The sequence below is a fragment of the Balaenoptera physalus genome, assembly GCF_965194825.1.
Source record: "Balaenoptera physalus genome assembly, chromosome: 9".
Classification (NCBI taxonomy): Eukaryota; Metazoa; Chordata; class Mammalia; order Artiodactyla; family Balaenopteridae; genus Balaenoptera; species Balaenoptera physalus.
In genome coordinates this window covers 15,448,348-15,463,802 of record NC_138888.1, presented here as the reverse complement: position 1 = coordinate 15,463,802, position 15,455 = coordinate 15,448,348, and the positions used below count along the sequence as shown (strand labels likewise).

At 39.7% G+C, this 15,455-nt stretch overlaps 1 protein-coding gene across 12 annotated transcripts in view; it reads left to right on the top strand.

The window, feature by feature from the left end:
• Positions 1–15,455, top strand: part of MTHFD1L (methylenetetrahydrofolate dehydrogenase (NADP+ dependent) 1 like) — a 212,569-nt gene that overhangs the window by 46,157 nt on the left and 150,957 nt on the right. For all 12 annotated transcript variants that reach the window (XR_014267280.1, XR_014267281.1, XM_082474543.1 and 9 more), the window contains exons 12-14: positions 10,950–11,086; positions 12,540–12,586; positions 14,846–14,953. Coding sequence is in view for 10 of the 12 variants with exons in the window: in XM_082474543.1 (XP_082330669.1) it covers positions 10,950–11,086; positions 12,540–12,586; positions 14,846–14,953 (292 nt within the window). In the remaining 2 variants the exon portion in view is untranslated. The remainder of the gene's footprint in view (positions 1–10,949; positions 11,087–12,539; positions 12,587–14,845; positions 14,954–15,455) is intronic.

The window sequence follows — 15,455 nt, the reverse complement described above, 5'->3', positions numbered from 1 at the left end:
AGTAGCCCCCGCTAGCTGCAACTAGAGAAAGCCTGCGTGCAGCAACGAAGACCCAATGCAGCCATAAATAAATTAATTAATTAAAAAAAGAAAAGAAAAAGAAGCTGTGAGGGTAGGATTTTGAGATGTATATATGCATCTGTCTCAGAGCGTGGAGGTTTTTAGAAAAGACATATAACTGTATTCTATAAGAGAGGAATGAACTCCCCTCACCAACACAACAAGAGATATTTTTTAAGTGTGTAAACTGCCTTTGTTATCTAATCTTTTGATAGCTGGATGTTTGGAATCATTTTAAAACAGCAAGACAGTCATTTATAATCTAAAATGAAAACTTCATTTGAAATAAAATCACCTTTAATTTTTGTCAGGTCAGTTATGGAAAAGTGACATTATCAAGCCCTTATACACATGGTTGCAACTTCTTAAGAAATATAAATTACCCGTCCACATAATTCAAAAAAAGTCATGTACCACAATGTTTACTGCAGCATTATTTACGATAGCCATGACATGGAAGCAACCTAAGTGTCCTTCGACAGATGAATGGATAAAGAAGATGTGGCACATATATACAATGGAATATTACTCAGCAATAAAAAGAAACGAAATTGAGTTATTTGTAGTGAGATGGATGGACCTAGAGTCTGTCATAGAGTGAAGTAAGTCAGAAAGAGAAAAACAAATACCGTATGGTAACACGTATATATGGAATCTATTAAAAAAAATGGTTCTCAAGAACCTAGGGGCAGGAGAGGAATAAAGATGTAGATGTAGAGAATGGACTTGAGGACATGGGGAGGGGGAAGGGTAAGCTGGGAGGAAGTGAGAGAGTGGCATGGACATATATACACTACCAAATGTAAAATAGATAGCTAGTGGGAAGCAGCCGCACAGCACAGGGAGATCAGCTCTGTGCTTTGTGACCACCTAGAGGGGTGGGATAGGGAGGGTGGGAGGGAGACCAAGATGGAGAGGATATGGGGATATATGTATACATATAGCTGATTCACTTTGTTATACAGCAGCAACTAACACAACATTGTAAAGCAATTATACTCCAATAAAGATGTTAGAAAAAAAAAAAGAAATATAAATTACCTGTCCATTAAATGAAGAATTTTTTCCTTTTTTCTGAAAGGTCTTTTTTTTAATCTGAAAATAACATTGACCCATTGAATAAAAATTAGCGTAAAGAAAAGTAAAAAGAAGGAGAAAACGAAATCTCTCATTACTCAGAAGTATTCAAAATTTTTATATTTCCTTCCAGGATTGTATCTCTGCATCTATCCTTTTTACACATTGAGATCATGCCATAAATACCATTTTGTGTCCTGCTTTTATCCCTGAATACTATAACATAAGTCTTCTCTCATGCTTTAGAAGAATTCAAATGCCCAAGTAATTTTTCAGTAAACCTAAATAACAAAATATTATTGCACATTTGAATTCATGTATAAATGTGATTTGAATGTATCAACAGTGGGATTAAAATATTAAAACCATGGGATTAAAAAAACCTTCTACTATTAATAACCCAAATGCAAAACAGATTATATCATTTTAAAAAGCTATTCTTCAAACTTCAGAATTTCTTATTCCGTCAGAGTCATCTGTATTTCATCAGCTACACTTCACATGGTATTTACACCTACACATCACTTTATTTGCTCTGCCTGACAAAATGAAAAGTATTGGGAATTGTTCAGGGAAATATGCCAAAAGAATCTTAGGGTCTCCTGAGTTTTACATATTTTCCTAGTTACACTAATGAAAAGGAATTTGTTTGAGAACTTGACTCGGAGTGCAGCTGCAGGGCATTGAAAGTGTATGCAGAATGGGTCTCCGTCCGCCCTTTACTGATTTCCATGCAGAAGTTTTTAGAATTTCTCTGAATCGCTTGGACCCAGCAGTTAAAAAAGAAGCCCAAATTCAAAGTGTGAATAGACTGAATTTCACATTAAAGGAAAATATTCCCATCACTATTTTTTTCTCTAGAGTGCCAAATACCTGATTTTAATTTATTTTTGTTTATTTTTTAATGTTACAAACCATTTTGGTCAGTGTAAAAATAACTTCTTTTGATTCCTCTAAGATTTCGATTTTCTGCCCTGTGCAACTATCTAAATATCTGTGAGCTTTTCTTCTATTTACATTAGTGGCAGAGCTGAACAAAGCTATTTACAAGCGGCCAGGGACTTTGAACTATTTGCCTCAGTCAAGTGTGATGGGAAACAACCAAATGGACCATGGTTATCCTTTCTTTTTTTTTTTTTTAAACAGACTTTATTATTATTTTTTTTAATGACTTAGGACAAGCTTTACTAATTGTTTTTTTTTTAACATCTTTATTGGAGTATAATTGCTTTACAATGGTGTGTTAGTTTCTGCTTTATAACAAAGTGAATCACCTATACATATACATATATCCCCATATCTCCTACCTCTTGCATCTCCTTCCCACCCTCCTGATCCCACCCTCTAGGTGGTCACAAAGCACCAGGCTGATCTCCCTGTGCTATGCGGCTGCTTCCCACTAGTTATCTATTTTACATTTGGTAGTGTATATATGTCCATGCCATTCCCTCACTTTGTCCCAGCTTACCCTTCCCACTCCCTGTGTCCTCAAGTCCATTCTCTACATCTACGTCTTTATTCCTCTCCTGCCGCCAGGTTCTTCAGAACCTTCTTTTTTTTTTTTTTTTTTTTTTAGATTCCATATATACGTGTTACCATACGGTATTTGTATTTCTCTTTCTGACTTACTTCACTCTATATGACAGACTCTAGGTCCATCCATCTCACTACAAATAACTCAATTTCGTTTCTTTTTATGGCTGAGTAATATTCCATTGTATATATGTGCCACATCTTCTTTATCCATTCATCTGTCGATGGACACTTAGGTTGCTTCCATGTCTTGGCTATTGTAAATAGTGCTACAATGAACATTGTGGTACATGACTCTTTCTGAATTATGGTTTTCTCAGGGTATATGCCCAGTAGTGGAATTGCTGGGTCGTATGGTAGTTCTATTTTTCGTTTTTTAAGGAACCTCCATACTGTTCTCCATACTGGCTGTATCAATTTACATTCCCACCAACAGTGCAAGAGGGTTCCCTTTTCACCACACCCCTCCAGCATTTATTGTTTGTAGATTTTTTGATGATGGCCATTCTGACCGGTGTGAGGTGATATCTCACTGTAGTTTTGATTTGCATTTCTCTAATGATTAATGATGTTGAACGTCCTTTCATGTGTTTGTTGGCAATCTGTGTATCTTCTTTGGAGAAATGTCTAAGTCTTCTTCCCATTTTTGGATTGGGTTGTTTGTTTTTTTGATACTGAGCTGCATAAGCTGCTTGTAAATTTTGGAGATTAATCCTTTGTCAGTTGCTTCATTTGCAAATATTTTGTCCCATTCTGAGGGTTGTCTTTTCGTCTTCTTTATGGTTTCCTTTGCTGTGCGAAAGCTTTGAAGTTTCATTAGGTCCCATTTGTTTATTTTTGTTTTTATTTCCATTTCTCTAGGAGCTGGGTCAAAAAGGATCTTGCAGTGATTTATGTCATAGAGTGTTCTGCCTATGTTTTCCTCTAAGAGTTTTATAGTGTCTGGCCTTACATTTAGGTCTTTAATCCATTTTGAGTTTATTTTTGTGTATGGTGTTAGGGAGTGTTCTAATTTCATTCTTTTACATGTAGCTGTCCAGTTTTCCCAGCACCACTTATTGAAGAGGCTGTCTTTTCTCCATTGTATATTCTGGCCTCCTTTATCAAAAATAAGGTGGCCATATGTGCGTGGGTTTATCTCTGGGTTTTCTATCCTGTTCCATTGATCTATATTTCTGTTTTTGTGCCAGTACCATCCTGTTTTGATTACTGTAGCTTTGTAGTATTGCCTGTAGTCTGGGAACCTGATTCCTCCAGCTCCGTTTTTCTTTTTCAAGATTGCTTTGGCTATTTGGGGTCTTTTGTGTTTCCATGCAAATTGTGAAATTTTTTGTTCTAGTTCTGTGAAAAATGCCATTGGTACTTGGATAGGGATTGCACTGAATCTGTAGATTGCTTTGAGTAGTAGAGTCATTTTCACAATGTTGATTCTTCCAATAAAAGAATATGGTATCTCTCCATCTGTTGGTATCATCTTTAATTTCTTTCATCAGTGTCTTATCGTTTTCTGCATACAGGTCTTTTGTCTCCTTAGGTAGGTTTATTCCTAGGTATTTTATTCTTTTTGTTGAAATGGTAAATGGAAGTGTTTCCTTAATTTCTCTTTCAGATATTTCATCATTAGTGTATAGGAATACAAGAGATTTCTGTGCATTAATTTTATATCCTGCTACTTTACCCAATTCATTGATTAGCTCTAGTAGTTTTCTGGTAGCATCTTTAGGATTCTCTATGTATAGTATCATGTCATCTGCAAACAGTGACAGCTTTACTTCTTCTTTTCTGACTTGGGTTCCTTTTATTTCTTTTTCTTCTCTAATTGATGTGGCTAAAACTTCCAAAACTATGTTGAATAATAGTGGTGAGAGTGGACAACCTTGTCTTGTTCCTGATCTTACAGGAAATGGTTTCAGTTTTTCACCATTGAGAACAATGTTGGCTGTGGGCTTGTCATATATGGCCTTTATTATGTTGAGGTAAGTTCCCTCTATGCCTGCTTTCTATAGGGTTTTTATATAAATGGGTGTTGAATTTTGTCAAAAGCTTTCTCTGCATCTGTTGAGATGATCATAAGGTTTTTCTCCTTCAATTTGTTAATATGGTTTATCACACTGATTGATTTATATATATTGAAGAATCCTTGCATTCCTGGCATAAACCCCACTTGATCATGGTGTATGATCCTTTTAATGTGCTGTTGGATTCTGTTTGCTAGTATTCTGTTGAGAATTTTTGCATCTATGTTCATCAGTGATATTGGCCTGTAGTTTTCTTTCTTTGTGACATCTTTGTCTGGTTTTGGTATCAGGGTGATGGTGGCTTCGTAGAATGAACTTGGGAGTGTTCCTTCCTCTGCTATATTTTGGAAGAGTTTGAGAAGGATAGGTGTTAGCTCTTCTCTAAATGTTTGATAGAATTCACCTGTGAAGCCATCTGGTCCTGGGCTTTTGTTTGTTGGAAGATTTTTAATCACAGTCTCAATTCAGTGCCTGTGATTGGTCTGTTTACATTTTCTATTTCTTCCTGGTTCAGTCTTGGAAGGTTGTGCTTTCCTAAGAATTTGTCCATTTCTTCCAGGTTGTCCATTATTGGCATATAGTTGCTTGTAGTAATCTCTCATGGTCCTTTGTATTTCTGCAGTGTCAGTTGTTATTTCTCCTTTGTCATTTCTAATTCTATTGATATGAGTCTTCTTTTTTTTCTTGATGAGTCTGACTAATGGTTTATCAACTTTGTTTATCTTCTCAAAGAACCAGCTTTTAGTTTTATTGATCTTTGCTATTGTTTCCTTCATTTCTTTTTCATTTATTTCTGATCTGATCTTCATGATTTCTTTCCTTCTGCTAACTCTGGGGTGTTTTTGTTCTTCTTTCTCTAATTGCTTTAGGTGTAAGGTTAGGTTGTTTATTTGAGATGTTTCTTGTTTCTTGAGGTAGGATTTTATTGCTATAAACTTCCCTCTTAGAGCTGCTTTTGCTGTATCCCATAGGTTTTGGGTCATCGTGTTTTCATTGTCATTTGTTTTTGGGTATTTTTTGATTTCCTCTTTGATTTCTTCAGTGATCTCTTGGTTATTTACTAGTGTACTGTTTAGCCTCCATGTGTTTCTATTTTTTACAGATTTTTTCCCCGTAATTGATATCTACTCTCATAGCATTGTGGTCGGAAAGGATACTTGATGAGATTTCAATTTTCTTAAATTTACCAAGGCTTGATTTGTGACCCAAGATATGATTTATCCTGGAGAATGTTCCATGAGCACTTGAGAAGAAAGTGTACTCTGTTGTTTTTGCATGGAATGTCCTATAAATATCAATTAAGTCCATCTTGTTTAATGTATCATTTAAAGCTTGTGTTTCCTTATTTATTTTCATTTTGGATGATCTGTCCATTGGTGAAAGTGGGGTGTTAAAGTCCCTTATTTACTATGATTGTGTTACTGTCGATTTCCCCTTTTATGGCTGTTAGCATTTGCCTTATGTATTGAGGTGCTCCTATGTTGGGTGCATTATTATTTACAATTGTTACAGCTTCTTTTTGGATTGATCCCTTGATCATTATGTAGTGTCCTTCTTTGTCTGTTGTAACAGTCTTTATTTTATAGTCTATTTTGTCTGATAGGAGAATTGCTACTCCAGCTTGGTTTGATTTCCATTTGCATGGAAAATCTTTTTCCATCCCCTCACTTTCAGTCTGTATGTGTCCCTAGGTCTGAAGTGGGTCTGTTGTAGACAGCATATATATGTGTGTTGTTTTTATATCCATTCAGCCAGTCTGTCTTTTGCTTGGAGCATTTAATCCATTTACATTTAAGGTAGTTATCGATATGTACGTTCCTATTACCATTTTCTTAATTGTTTTGGGTTTGTTTTTGTAGGTGTTTTCCTTCTCCTGTGTTTCCTTCCTAGAGAAGTTCCTTTAGCATTTGTTGTAAAGCTGGTTTGGTGGTGCTGAATTCTCTTAGCTTTTGCTTGTCTGTAGAGGTTTTAATTTCTCCGTCTAATCTGAATGAGATCCTTGCTGGGTAGAGTAATCTTGGTTGAAGGTTTTACCCTTTCAGCACTTTAAATATGTCCTGCCACTTCCTTATGGCTTGCAGAGTTTCTGCTGAAAGATCAGCTGTTAACCTTATGGGGATTCCCTTGTATATTATTTGTAGTTTTTCCCTTGCTGCTTTTATTTTTTCTTTGTATTTAATATTTGATAATTTGATTAATATGTGTCTTGGCGTGTTTCTCCTTGGATTTATCCTGTATGGGACTCTCTGTGCTTCCTGGACTTGATTGACTATTTCCTTTCCCATATTAGGGAAGTTTTCAATTATAATCTCTTCAAATATTTTCTCAGACTCTTTCTTTTTTTCTTCTTCTTCTGAGACCCCTATAATTCGCATGTTGGTGCATTTAATGTTGTCGCAAAGGTCTCTGAGACTGTCCTCAATTCTTTTCATTCTTTTTTCTTTATTCTGCTCTGTGGTAGTTATTTCCACTATTTTATCTTCCAGGTCACTTATCTGTTCTGTCTCAGTTATTCTGTTATTGATTCCTTCTAGAGAATTTTTAATTTCATTTATTGTGTTGTTCATCATTGTTTGTTTGCTCTTTAGTTCTTCTAGGTCCTTGTTAAACATTTCTTGTATTTTCTCCATTCTATTTCCAAGATTCTGGATCATCTTTACCATCATTACTCTGAATTCTTTTTCAGGTAGACTGCCTATTTCCTCTCCATTTGTTTGGTCTGGTGGGTTTTTGCCTTGCTCCTTCATCTGCTGTGCATTTCTCTGTCTTCTCATTTTGCTTAACTTACTGTGTTTGGGGTCTCCTTTTCACAGGCTGCAGGTTCGTAGTTCCCGTTGTTTTTGGTGTCTGCCCCCGGTGGCTAAGGTTGGTTCAGTGGGTTATGTAGGCTAGTGCTTGTGTTCTGGTGGATGAGGCTGGATCTTGTCTTTCTGGTGGGCAGGACCGCGTCCAGTGGTGTGTTTTGGGATGTCTGTGACCTTATTATAATTTTAGGCAGCCTCTCTGCTAATGGGTAAGGTTGTGTTCCTGTCTTGCTAGTTGTTTGGCATAGGGTGTCCAGCACTGTAGCTTGCTGGTCATTGAGTGGAGCTGGGTCTTATCGTTGAGTTGGAGATCTCTGGGAGAGCTTTTGCCGTTTGATACTGTGTGGAGCCGGGAAGTCTCTGGTGAACCAATGTCCTGAACTTGGCTCTCCCACCTCAGAGACACAGGCCTGACACCTGGCTGGAGCACCAAGACCCTGTCAGCCACTTGGTTCCAAGCTCCGGAAATCCACACTCCAGAGGCACTCCTTTCAACGTACTGCCTCTCCCCTTCCACGCAGGTCCTGGTTATCCATTTTTATTGTTAGTTTAAAAAGGCGTTAAAAGACCTTCCAGTCAAAGAGTGTTGGAGTTCATGGTTCAACCCATGGCTAATGGCAATAATACTGTCCAACAGGATTCTAGATTTTGAGAACGGATCAGTTTTATGACTTCTCTCTGCATAAGCAGTCTCTTTGACCTTTGAGTAAATGGTAAGCTTCTTTTAGTACGTGTCCAAGTTGTCACAGACAATTGATTCGTTCAATTCATTTTTACTGTAGTTGACAGTGAATAACATTTGTCTTAGAAAAGGTGTCATTCCTTTTTCTAATGTTTTTTGCTCATCTATGCCTGGACATGTGACAGAAACGCAATGGAAATAGTCCTTCACCTTAGCAAGCTTGTAGTCATAACGCCCCCTGAAAAGTTAGATAATAAGCACGAAATGAGTCCTGTGGGAAGTTGGAGGGAGCAGATAAATATCCTAGGAGAAGACGAGGAAGATAATGAGCAGAACCCACAGCTCCATTTCCATAAACTCCAGGCTCTTACAGAAAAAGAAATTAGGTTAACATGGTGCTCATTCTTTCCTCAGTCAACTTGATAGTTTGGAATGTGAGCTAAGGATCGTGAGACGACAATTAAGCCAAATATTGATGCCAAATGTAGGAATGAGGTGAAATAAAATTTTTATGGTAGCTCTCCTTTGATTGCTCCCCATAAATACTTCCTACTTTCTGATTTTCCCGAATTGTATCAGTTGGCAGAACGCTCCGCAGTCCTGTGTTTCTCATTAAGAGTTGGATGCTTAGCTGAAGTTTTTGGGAGGTCATCTCTGGGCGTGTCTGCTTTTGGCTCTCTCCAGCAGCATTGTGAGCGTATCCTTAGGGATGAAAATGTAATCCTTCATGTGACACATTTGAGTAAAGCCTCTATTCCTTTGCAAGAAGTAAATACCAGTACAGTACTTAATCCACCCTACATCTGACCTGCATTTTCTTTACGTAAGATCGTGATGCCTGTGGCTCTTGGTTGGAAGTGTACGTCAGCATTCCAGTGGGATCACTAGCTCCCTCCCAGTGGCCTCCTTGTTGCTAAATCCAGTGACCGCTTTTCACTGGACTGCATTTGAGTCTGTGGACGCTTCCATGACTCCCTTCGGAGATTCCCCTGCCACACCTCTGCCTCCAGTCAGGGTTTCCCTAACTTAATACTGCTCCTTCTTAGTTTCCCTTTGCTCTCTTCTAACTCTTCCCGAAGAGACAATGTTCTTAACAATTCTGTCTTTATCCCTTTTGTACTGTGTTCACTCCACTGACTGATCGTCCCCATTCCCATGCTTTAAATTACTCATTATCGATAATGATTTCCATCCATAGAAATAACCTAGTGAAGTCAGATGACTTGCCTGGGTTTAATTTCCAGCTCTACTGCTTACTAATTGTGTGGCCTTGGGCAGGATACTTAAAATTCCTGTGCCTTAGTGTCCTCATTTATCAAATGAAGATTAACGCAACAAATATAAAGCACAGAACCTAGCATGTTAACTACCCCAAACCCACCCTCACTTTTATCTGGCGAACGCTTATTCATTTGTCAGGTCTCAGCTTAGATGTTACTTCGGCCAGGAAGCCTTCCCTGCTGTCCCAAGTCTACTTAGATCGTCCTCCTATGGGCTCTCATAATATAGTGTAATTGCCCTGTTTCCTCTGTCTCAGTGTTTCTCACATTCATTGTAACTGCCGATTTATCTCTCCACGTCTCCCATCGGCTATAAGCTCTGTGAGGTCAGCAGTGGAGTCCAGTGTGGTCATCACCGTGTCCCCGGGGTCTAGTTACCTGGACACAGTGGTACTTAAGAAATATTTGCTGAAAGAGTGATTGATTGTATTGCTGTGGTGGACGGAGATAGTTGTATTGCTTCTTTGTGGTCACATCGCTGGGATTTACGGGTCAGAAAACTCTGTCATCAGTTTTGTTGTGGTTGAGTGTCCTAGACAATCTGGCTCACAGCATCTAACCCACAGAAGACTAAATTGTAAGGCAAAATAAGTTTTTTAACTTGTAACAGTGGTTAGAATATGCCAAGGAACAATTTCATGGGTCTTTACTTGGGAATGTAATATATGCCTGCCCCGTTACTTAATTCTTTGATGTTGTGAGCCTCTGATGCTTGGCTTTGTAGGGTGTGTGCTCAACAGTGAGCTCCCAGGGCAGAGTTAACCTCCTTAGTGTGCTTAGGAGCTGTGGACTTATTCCTTCCAAATACTGGAAGGGTTGTTGTATGGGAAGGGAGAAGCTGAGTGTGTCTGTAGGAAGCTACAGGAATGCAGATATCTCCTCTTTAGGACAAAGAACTTGTCTAACTGTAAAAGCTATCAGGAAATGAACGGGCCACCCTGGAGGTAATGAGCCTCCAGGACAGCTTGTGTTTAAACATGGCTGGACAAGCCCCGGACACTGATATCTAGAAGGAGATGGATGAATGGGGACATTAGAATCCCTTCTAAAATGAGAGTCTGGCCATGCCTCACCACCCATGGACCATTGACTTAGGCCTCGTGCCCACTTAATGCCCTCAGTAAATGGCCCTGGAAGAACAAATGCCAAATTATCCATCAGCAAGAAAATGACATCGGCTTAATTATTTAAATCATTTTGATGGATAATTCTTTGCCATTTCTTTAAGTTGATAGTGTTATTGGCACTACTGCTGAATAACTTTTCTTTCTTGGCACTCTTGGTAAAGGTATGTCTATATCTTGACTTTAGCTTAAGCGCGGCCTTTGTGATGTGGGTAGACCATAAAAAGATCCAAGGAGGTTGAATGATTCAGTGATTCTGGAGTGGCCTGGTCTCTACCGGTCTCCTCCGAGTTGGTTCTTGTACCACACATTGATTGTGCATAGGTTGTCTAGAAAATATGAAATTTACTATTCTTTTTCCCCCAAACCAGGATCACACCCACCCCTCTTGGAGAAGGGAAAAGTACAGTTACCATTGGGCTCGTGCAGGCGTTGACTGCGCACCTGAACATCAACTCCTTTGCCTGTCTGAGGCAGCCTTCTCAAGGACCGACTTTTGGAGTTAAAGGTAGTTTGTTTAACTAGTATATTTTTCAGAGCAAAATTTATCACCAACAAATGTGGAATTACAACTTACTAGAGGAGCTGGTACATTTCATCTCTACGTGCACTCCCGCAGCCCTCCACCCCTCACCCGCCGCCCTGCACATTCAGTAGGTCGCCCCAACATGATCCTCCCACAGAGAGAGCTTCAGGGGGAGGTCTCAGCGGAGCCCCTCAGGAAGCCGATTCCCTTGCTTCCCTTGAGCGATGGTTGGGCTCTCGCTCAGGACTCCAGCCTTGAGCAGAAGCCTTCCATTTCATCAGTACCTTCTTTGCCGAGCGGTTTTGAAACTCTGCTGTTCATATTGGTGTTTTGTCATCCCAGCCAAGCTAAAAGGTCTTTCCATCCAAACCGTTCAGAGATCCCTTAGGTCAGCCCCAAGCCTCGTGTCGTCGGAGTTGCTGCGTGGGCCCTGAGGAGCTCTGGAAACTGGCTGTGGACCGGGAGATGTGATGAAATTCCTCTGTGGCTATGGTTGGGCTGAGATCTGGCACCTCCACAGTCACTAGTCTTTCTTCATGGATTTATCGTGAATCATTCTTCAGCTCACTTTATAATAGCCTTTACTGCTGCAATTACTGCTTGTTCTTGGTACTTTGTGGTTTTTAGCAGTATTATATTTATATTACTGTTACAAATATTAACAACTCCTAACTTTAAGTACTCTTAGAATGTCATATATTATGTAGTGCAGTGAACACTAGACGTGGGCAAGAAGGCTGGGGTTTTATTTGTGGCTGTGTCTCTTACCGCTGTGTGACCTTTAGCCAGTCATAACTTCTCTGAGCCGCATGTCATAACTTCTCTGAGCCTCATGTGTAAAAGTGTAAAAGGTATATAGTACTAGGCTTACCAGATTATCGTGAGGCAAAATAGTGTATAAAAATAAGGTCAACTGTAAAATGATGTGGACACAGAAGGTATTGTTTTAGGATAGAGAAGTCTTTTTAATGTAATAACTCTACTATTTTGAGGGATAAGCAGCATGACAAATCATATATACTATTAACTAAAATAAACTGACAGAAGTCTGTAATGTGTAAGTCTGTTGATCAGGTAGATTTTATTTAGGAAAGTTTTTTGGTACTTTAAATGCATGTGCAATTTAGGTGAAGCATAACCACATAGATCTAATAATAAATTAACCAAAGAATCTCGTGTTTGCTGTAATGACGTTTGCTGTATTCTGCTTACCCCCCTTTTAAACAAAGAGACCGAAGTTCTTAAATTATATAGTGGGATGTAGGGTGAACTTTCTTCACCTTCTGTTCTGGTTTGCCTGAGAGGTATTATTTCTCACTGCCTGTTTTTATTACATCTTGGGGGTACGTGCCTCCCTGTTGGACTTGGGGGGCTGTGTCCCTGGGGCTCCTGTACTTGGCAACTCATTTCAAATGGTACCTGCTCTGTTGTTTAGGAGGAGCTGCAGGTGGCGGATACGCCCAGGTCATCCCTATGGAAGAGGTAAGATTCCAAGAGACATGTGTCTTGTGTCACTGTTTTTCCCTCCTTGGAACCTTTTCTCTGTGCTTCTATAAATACAGGCCCACAGTACTTTATCCTCAATCGCAAAGTTCTGAAGGCTCTGAAAACCGGAAATGTTTGCCTGACCCATTTGGGGGAAAACCTGACATTTACTGTTAATGAGCTACTTATGGATTTTGTCTATGCCGCTTGGTGTAAATATTCATATATTTTGCTGCAGAAATATTATTTTTAATTAATGGATGCTGACCTGGACCCTGCTTGGAATGTTTTATAAATAAATTATGTGTCCATCACACTACCTTTCTACATTCCAAAAAATTCTGAATCCCAAAACTCACCTCAAGGGTTCTGGATGAGAGGATGCAGAGCTCTATCTCCATCAATCATCTGTTATACTGCCGAATTCAGGAAGGCCTGGACTCTTCACTTCTGTGAACTGAGACTCCAGAATCAAATCCAGTCGCTCATCTGTATCCACAGGTTCCACATCCATGGTTTTGACCAACTGCAGCTTGAAAATACTCAGGAAAAAAAATTTTCCAGAAAGTTCCAAAAAGCAAAACTTGAATTTAATGCACACTGGTAACTATTTTCGTAACATTTACATTGTATTGAGTACTATAAGTAGTCTAGCGATGATTTAGATTATACCAGAGGATGAGAGTATGTTATATGCAAGTACTACACTATTTTACATAAGGGACTTGGAGGGTCTGTGGTTTTTGCTATCTACGGGGGTCCTGAAACCAATTCCTCATGGATACTGAGGGACAACCATAGTTCCAAAAAAAAATGGTCCAAATAGGCCAATGGTGTCAATTCTTATTTCTACAAGACCAGTTTCTACACCCTGTATTAACACTTCCTTGTTCCCTGGATTTAACCAGTGACCAGGTCTTGTCAGTTCCACTCTCCACATCAGCCTCTTGGTTCAGGTCCTGAGAAGTCTTCCTAAAGCCCATGTCCTTTTCTGTTGCCTGCGTTTCAGCAGTTACTCCGTCACTCTCTGTCCAACACAGCATGGCCGCTCCTTGTGTGCCGTCTCTCCGCCCCCAGTGTCTCAGGTTCCCACGCCACCCTCCCTCTCTCCACCCTGTCAAACTCCTTGCCCTGTTGTCTCTTGGTTCCAAGCCTGGAATGGTCTTCCCTTCCTTTCCTGCCTTCCCTGCTAAGCTCACATTTCAGATGGTACCTGCTCCGTCGAGGTTCTGTTCCATCCCACGGATCCCCTCCTGCTCTGTGTTTACCTCCGTGTGGTCCCATCGGCCGTGAGGAGTTAGACCCCCTGGGCCCCAGCACTTAGCAGTGTGCCCAGCACGTAGGAGGTGCTCACTAGGAAATATTTGTTGATTTTGCTGAAGGAACAGGAAAGGTTTTTTTTTTTTTACCCACAGAGATGTGAGCATCATGGAAGCTAGAGGGAAATTTTGGATAATCGTCAAATATTGGGGGTGGGAGTGAGAAAGAATAGTCAAGGCTTGGCTGAGAAAAATAGTCCCAGGCCTCACATCTGCAGGAGGATGAGTAACAGTCACAAGCCAGGAAGCTCCAGAGCCAGGGGGCCAGGTTGGGGATGGAGTATAAGGAACGTGGCCTGGGGAACAGCTCAGGGTTGTGCCATCGAGTATTGAAAGGGCGCTGGTGACCTGCTGTCATGTGGTATCACCTGCATGGCCCAAGTTGGGCCAAACTGAGGGACAGGGTAGTTAGAACTATCTGAAGAAGTTAGCAAATTACAAACATGCTGATTCTACAAATAATAATCATGTGTGCACATAAGATTAGAAGAAAAATAACAGAAATAGAGAGTTGTGAGAGTGATACTTTTTTTCTATTTCTCAGGCTGTCACATTCTATATTATTCTATTGCTACTGTGTGTTTTATTCCCTGCCTTATTCCAAAGTACATTTGATATGGTACTATTTTCTTAATTATAAAACAGTACATGAAAAAAGAAAACCAAAATAAGGAATCCAATCATTAAGTCCATCAGAATTGTTTCACTCTTAACCTGAGAAAGGAAGAATTTGCAATAGAAAGTCTGTGCAAGTGTTCTTTGTTGTCAAGTGGAAGACTCTGACATTTTCTGATCTTCGGATTCAGGCTATATAAAACATATCCTAAGCATTGTAAGGGTATGTCATTAGCATAATATTTTGTTTATTCAGCAAGTCCTTCAGTACTGCAATGGTGGTTTGAAACAAGTAGGAAGATGTTTTCATTTCATTCTATAGTTCAACCTTCACCTGACTGGGGACATCCATGCCATCACCGCTGCTAATAACTTGTTGGCCGCTGCTATCGACACAAGGATTTTGCATGAAAATACTCAAACAGATAAGGTGAGAAAGGCTCCTTGTTGGCCATTTTGGGCATCTTATCCTGGGATTCCTGGATTAAGGAACTCATGAAAAAACTTTTGGAGTCTGAAAGTTCTCTGAAATTCTATTCAAAATGTTGTGAATTGTATATATGTCCTTATTTCTTAAGGAGAGGATCTATACTTTGGTTAGATTCTCAAATGAGTTTATGACCACTACCAAGTTATTGGGAGAATTATGCTAGTTGCACTTTTTAAGCCAAATTGTCTTCAAGACGAACCTTTACTTTTAAAGGTAATTGGTAGACAAGTTCTCTTAGTTTTGCCCATGGGTGTAATCTCTGGTCTCTGCTAAGGGGGTTGGAGAGACATCTTTTAAGATTCTGATGTTACAGGCAGCTATCCTAGATGCCCTGCTAAACAGGTCAGACCCCCTTTTTGGGCCTCAGGGCTGTAGGGTCTGAGAGGTAAATCACACACCTGAAGGGGACAGACTACTAGATGCTAATTCCTCATAGACATAG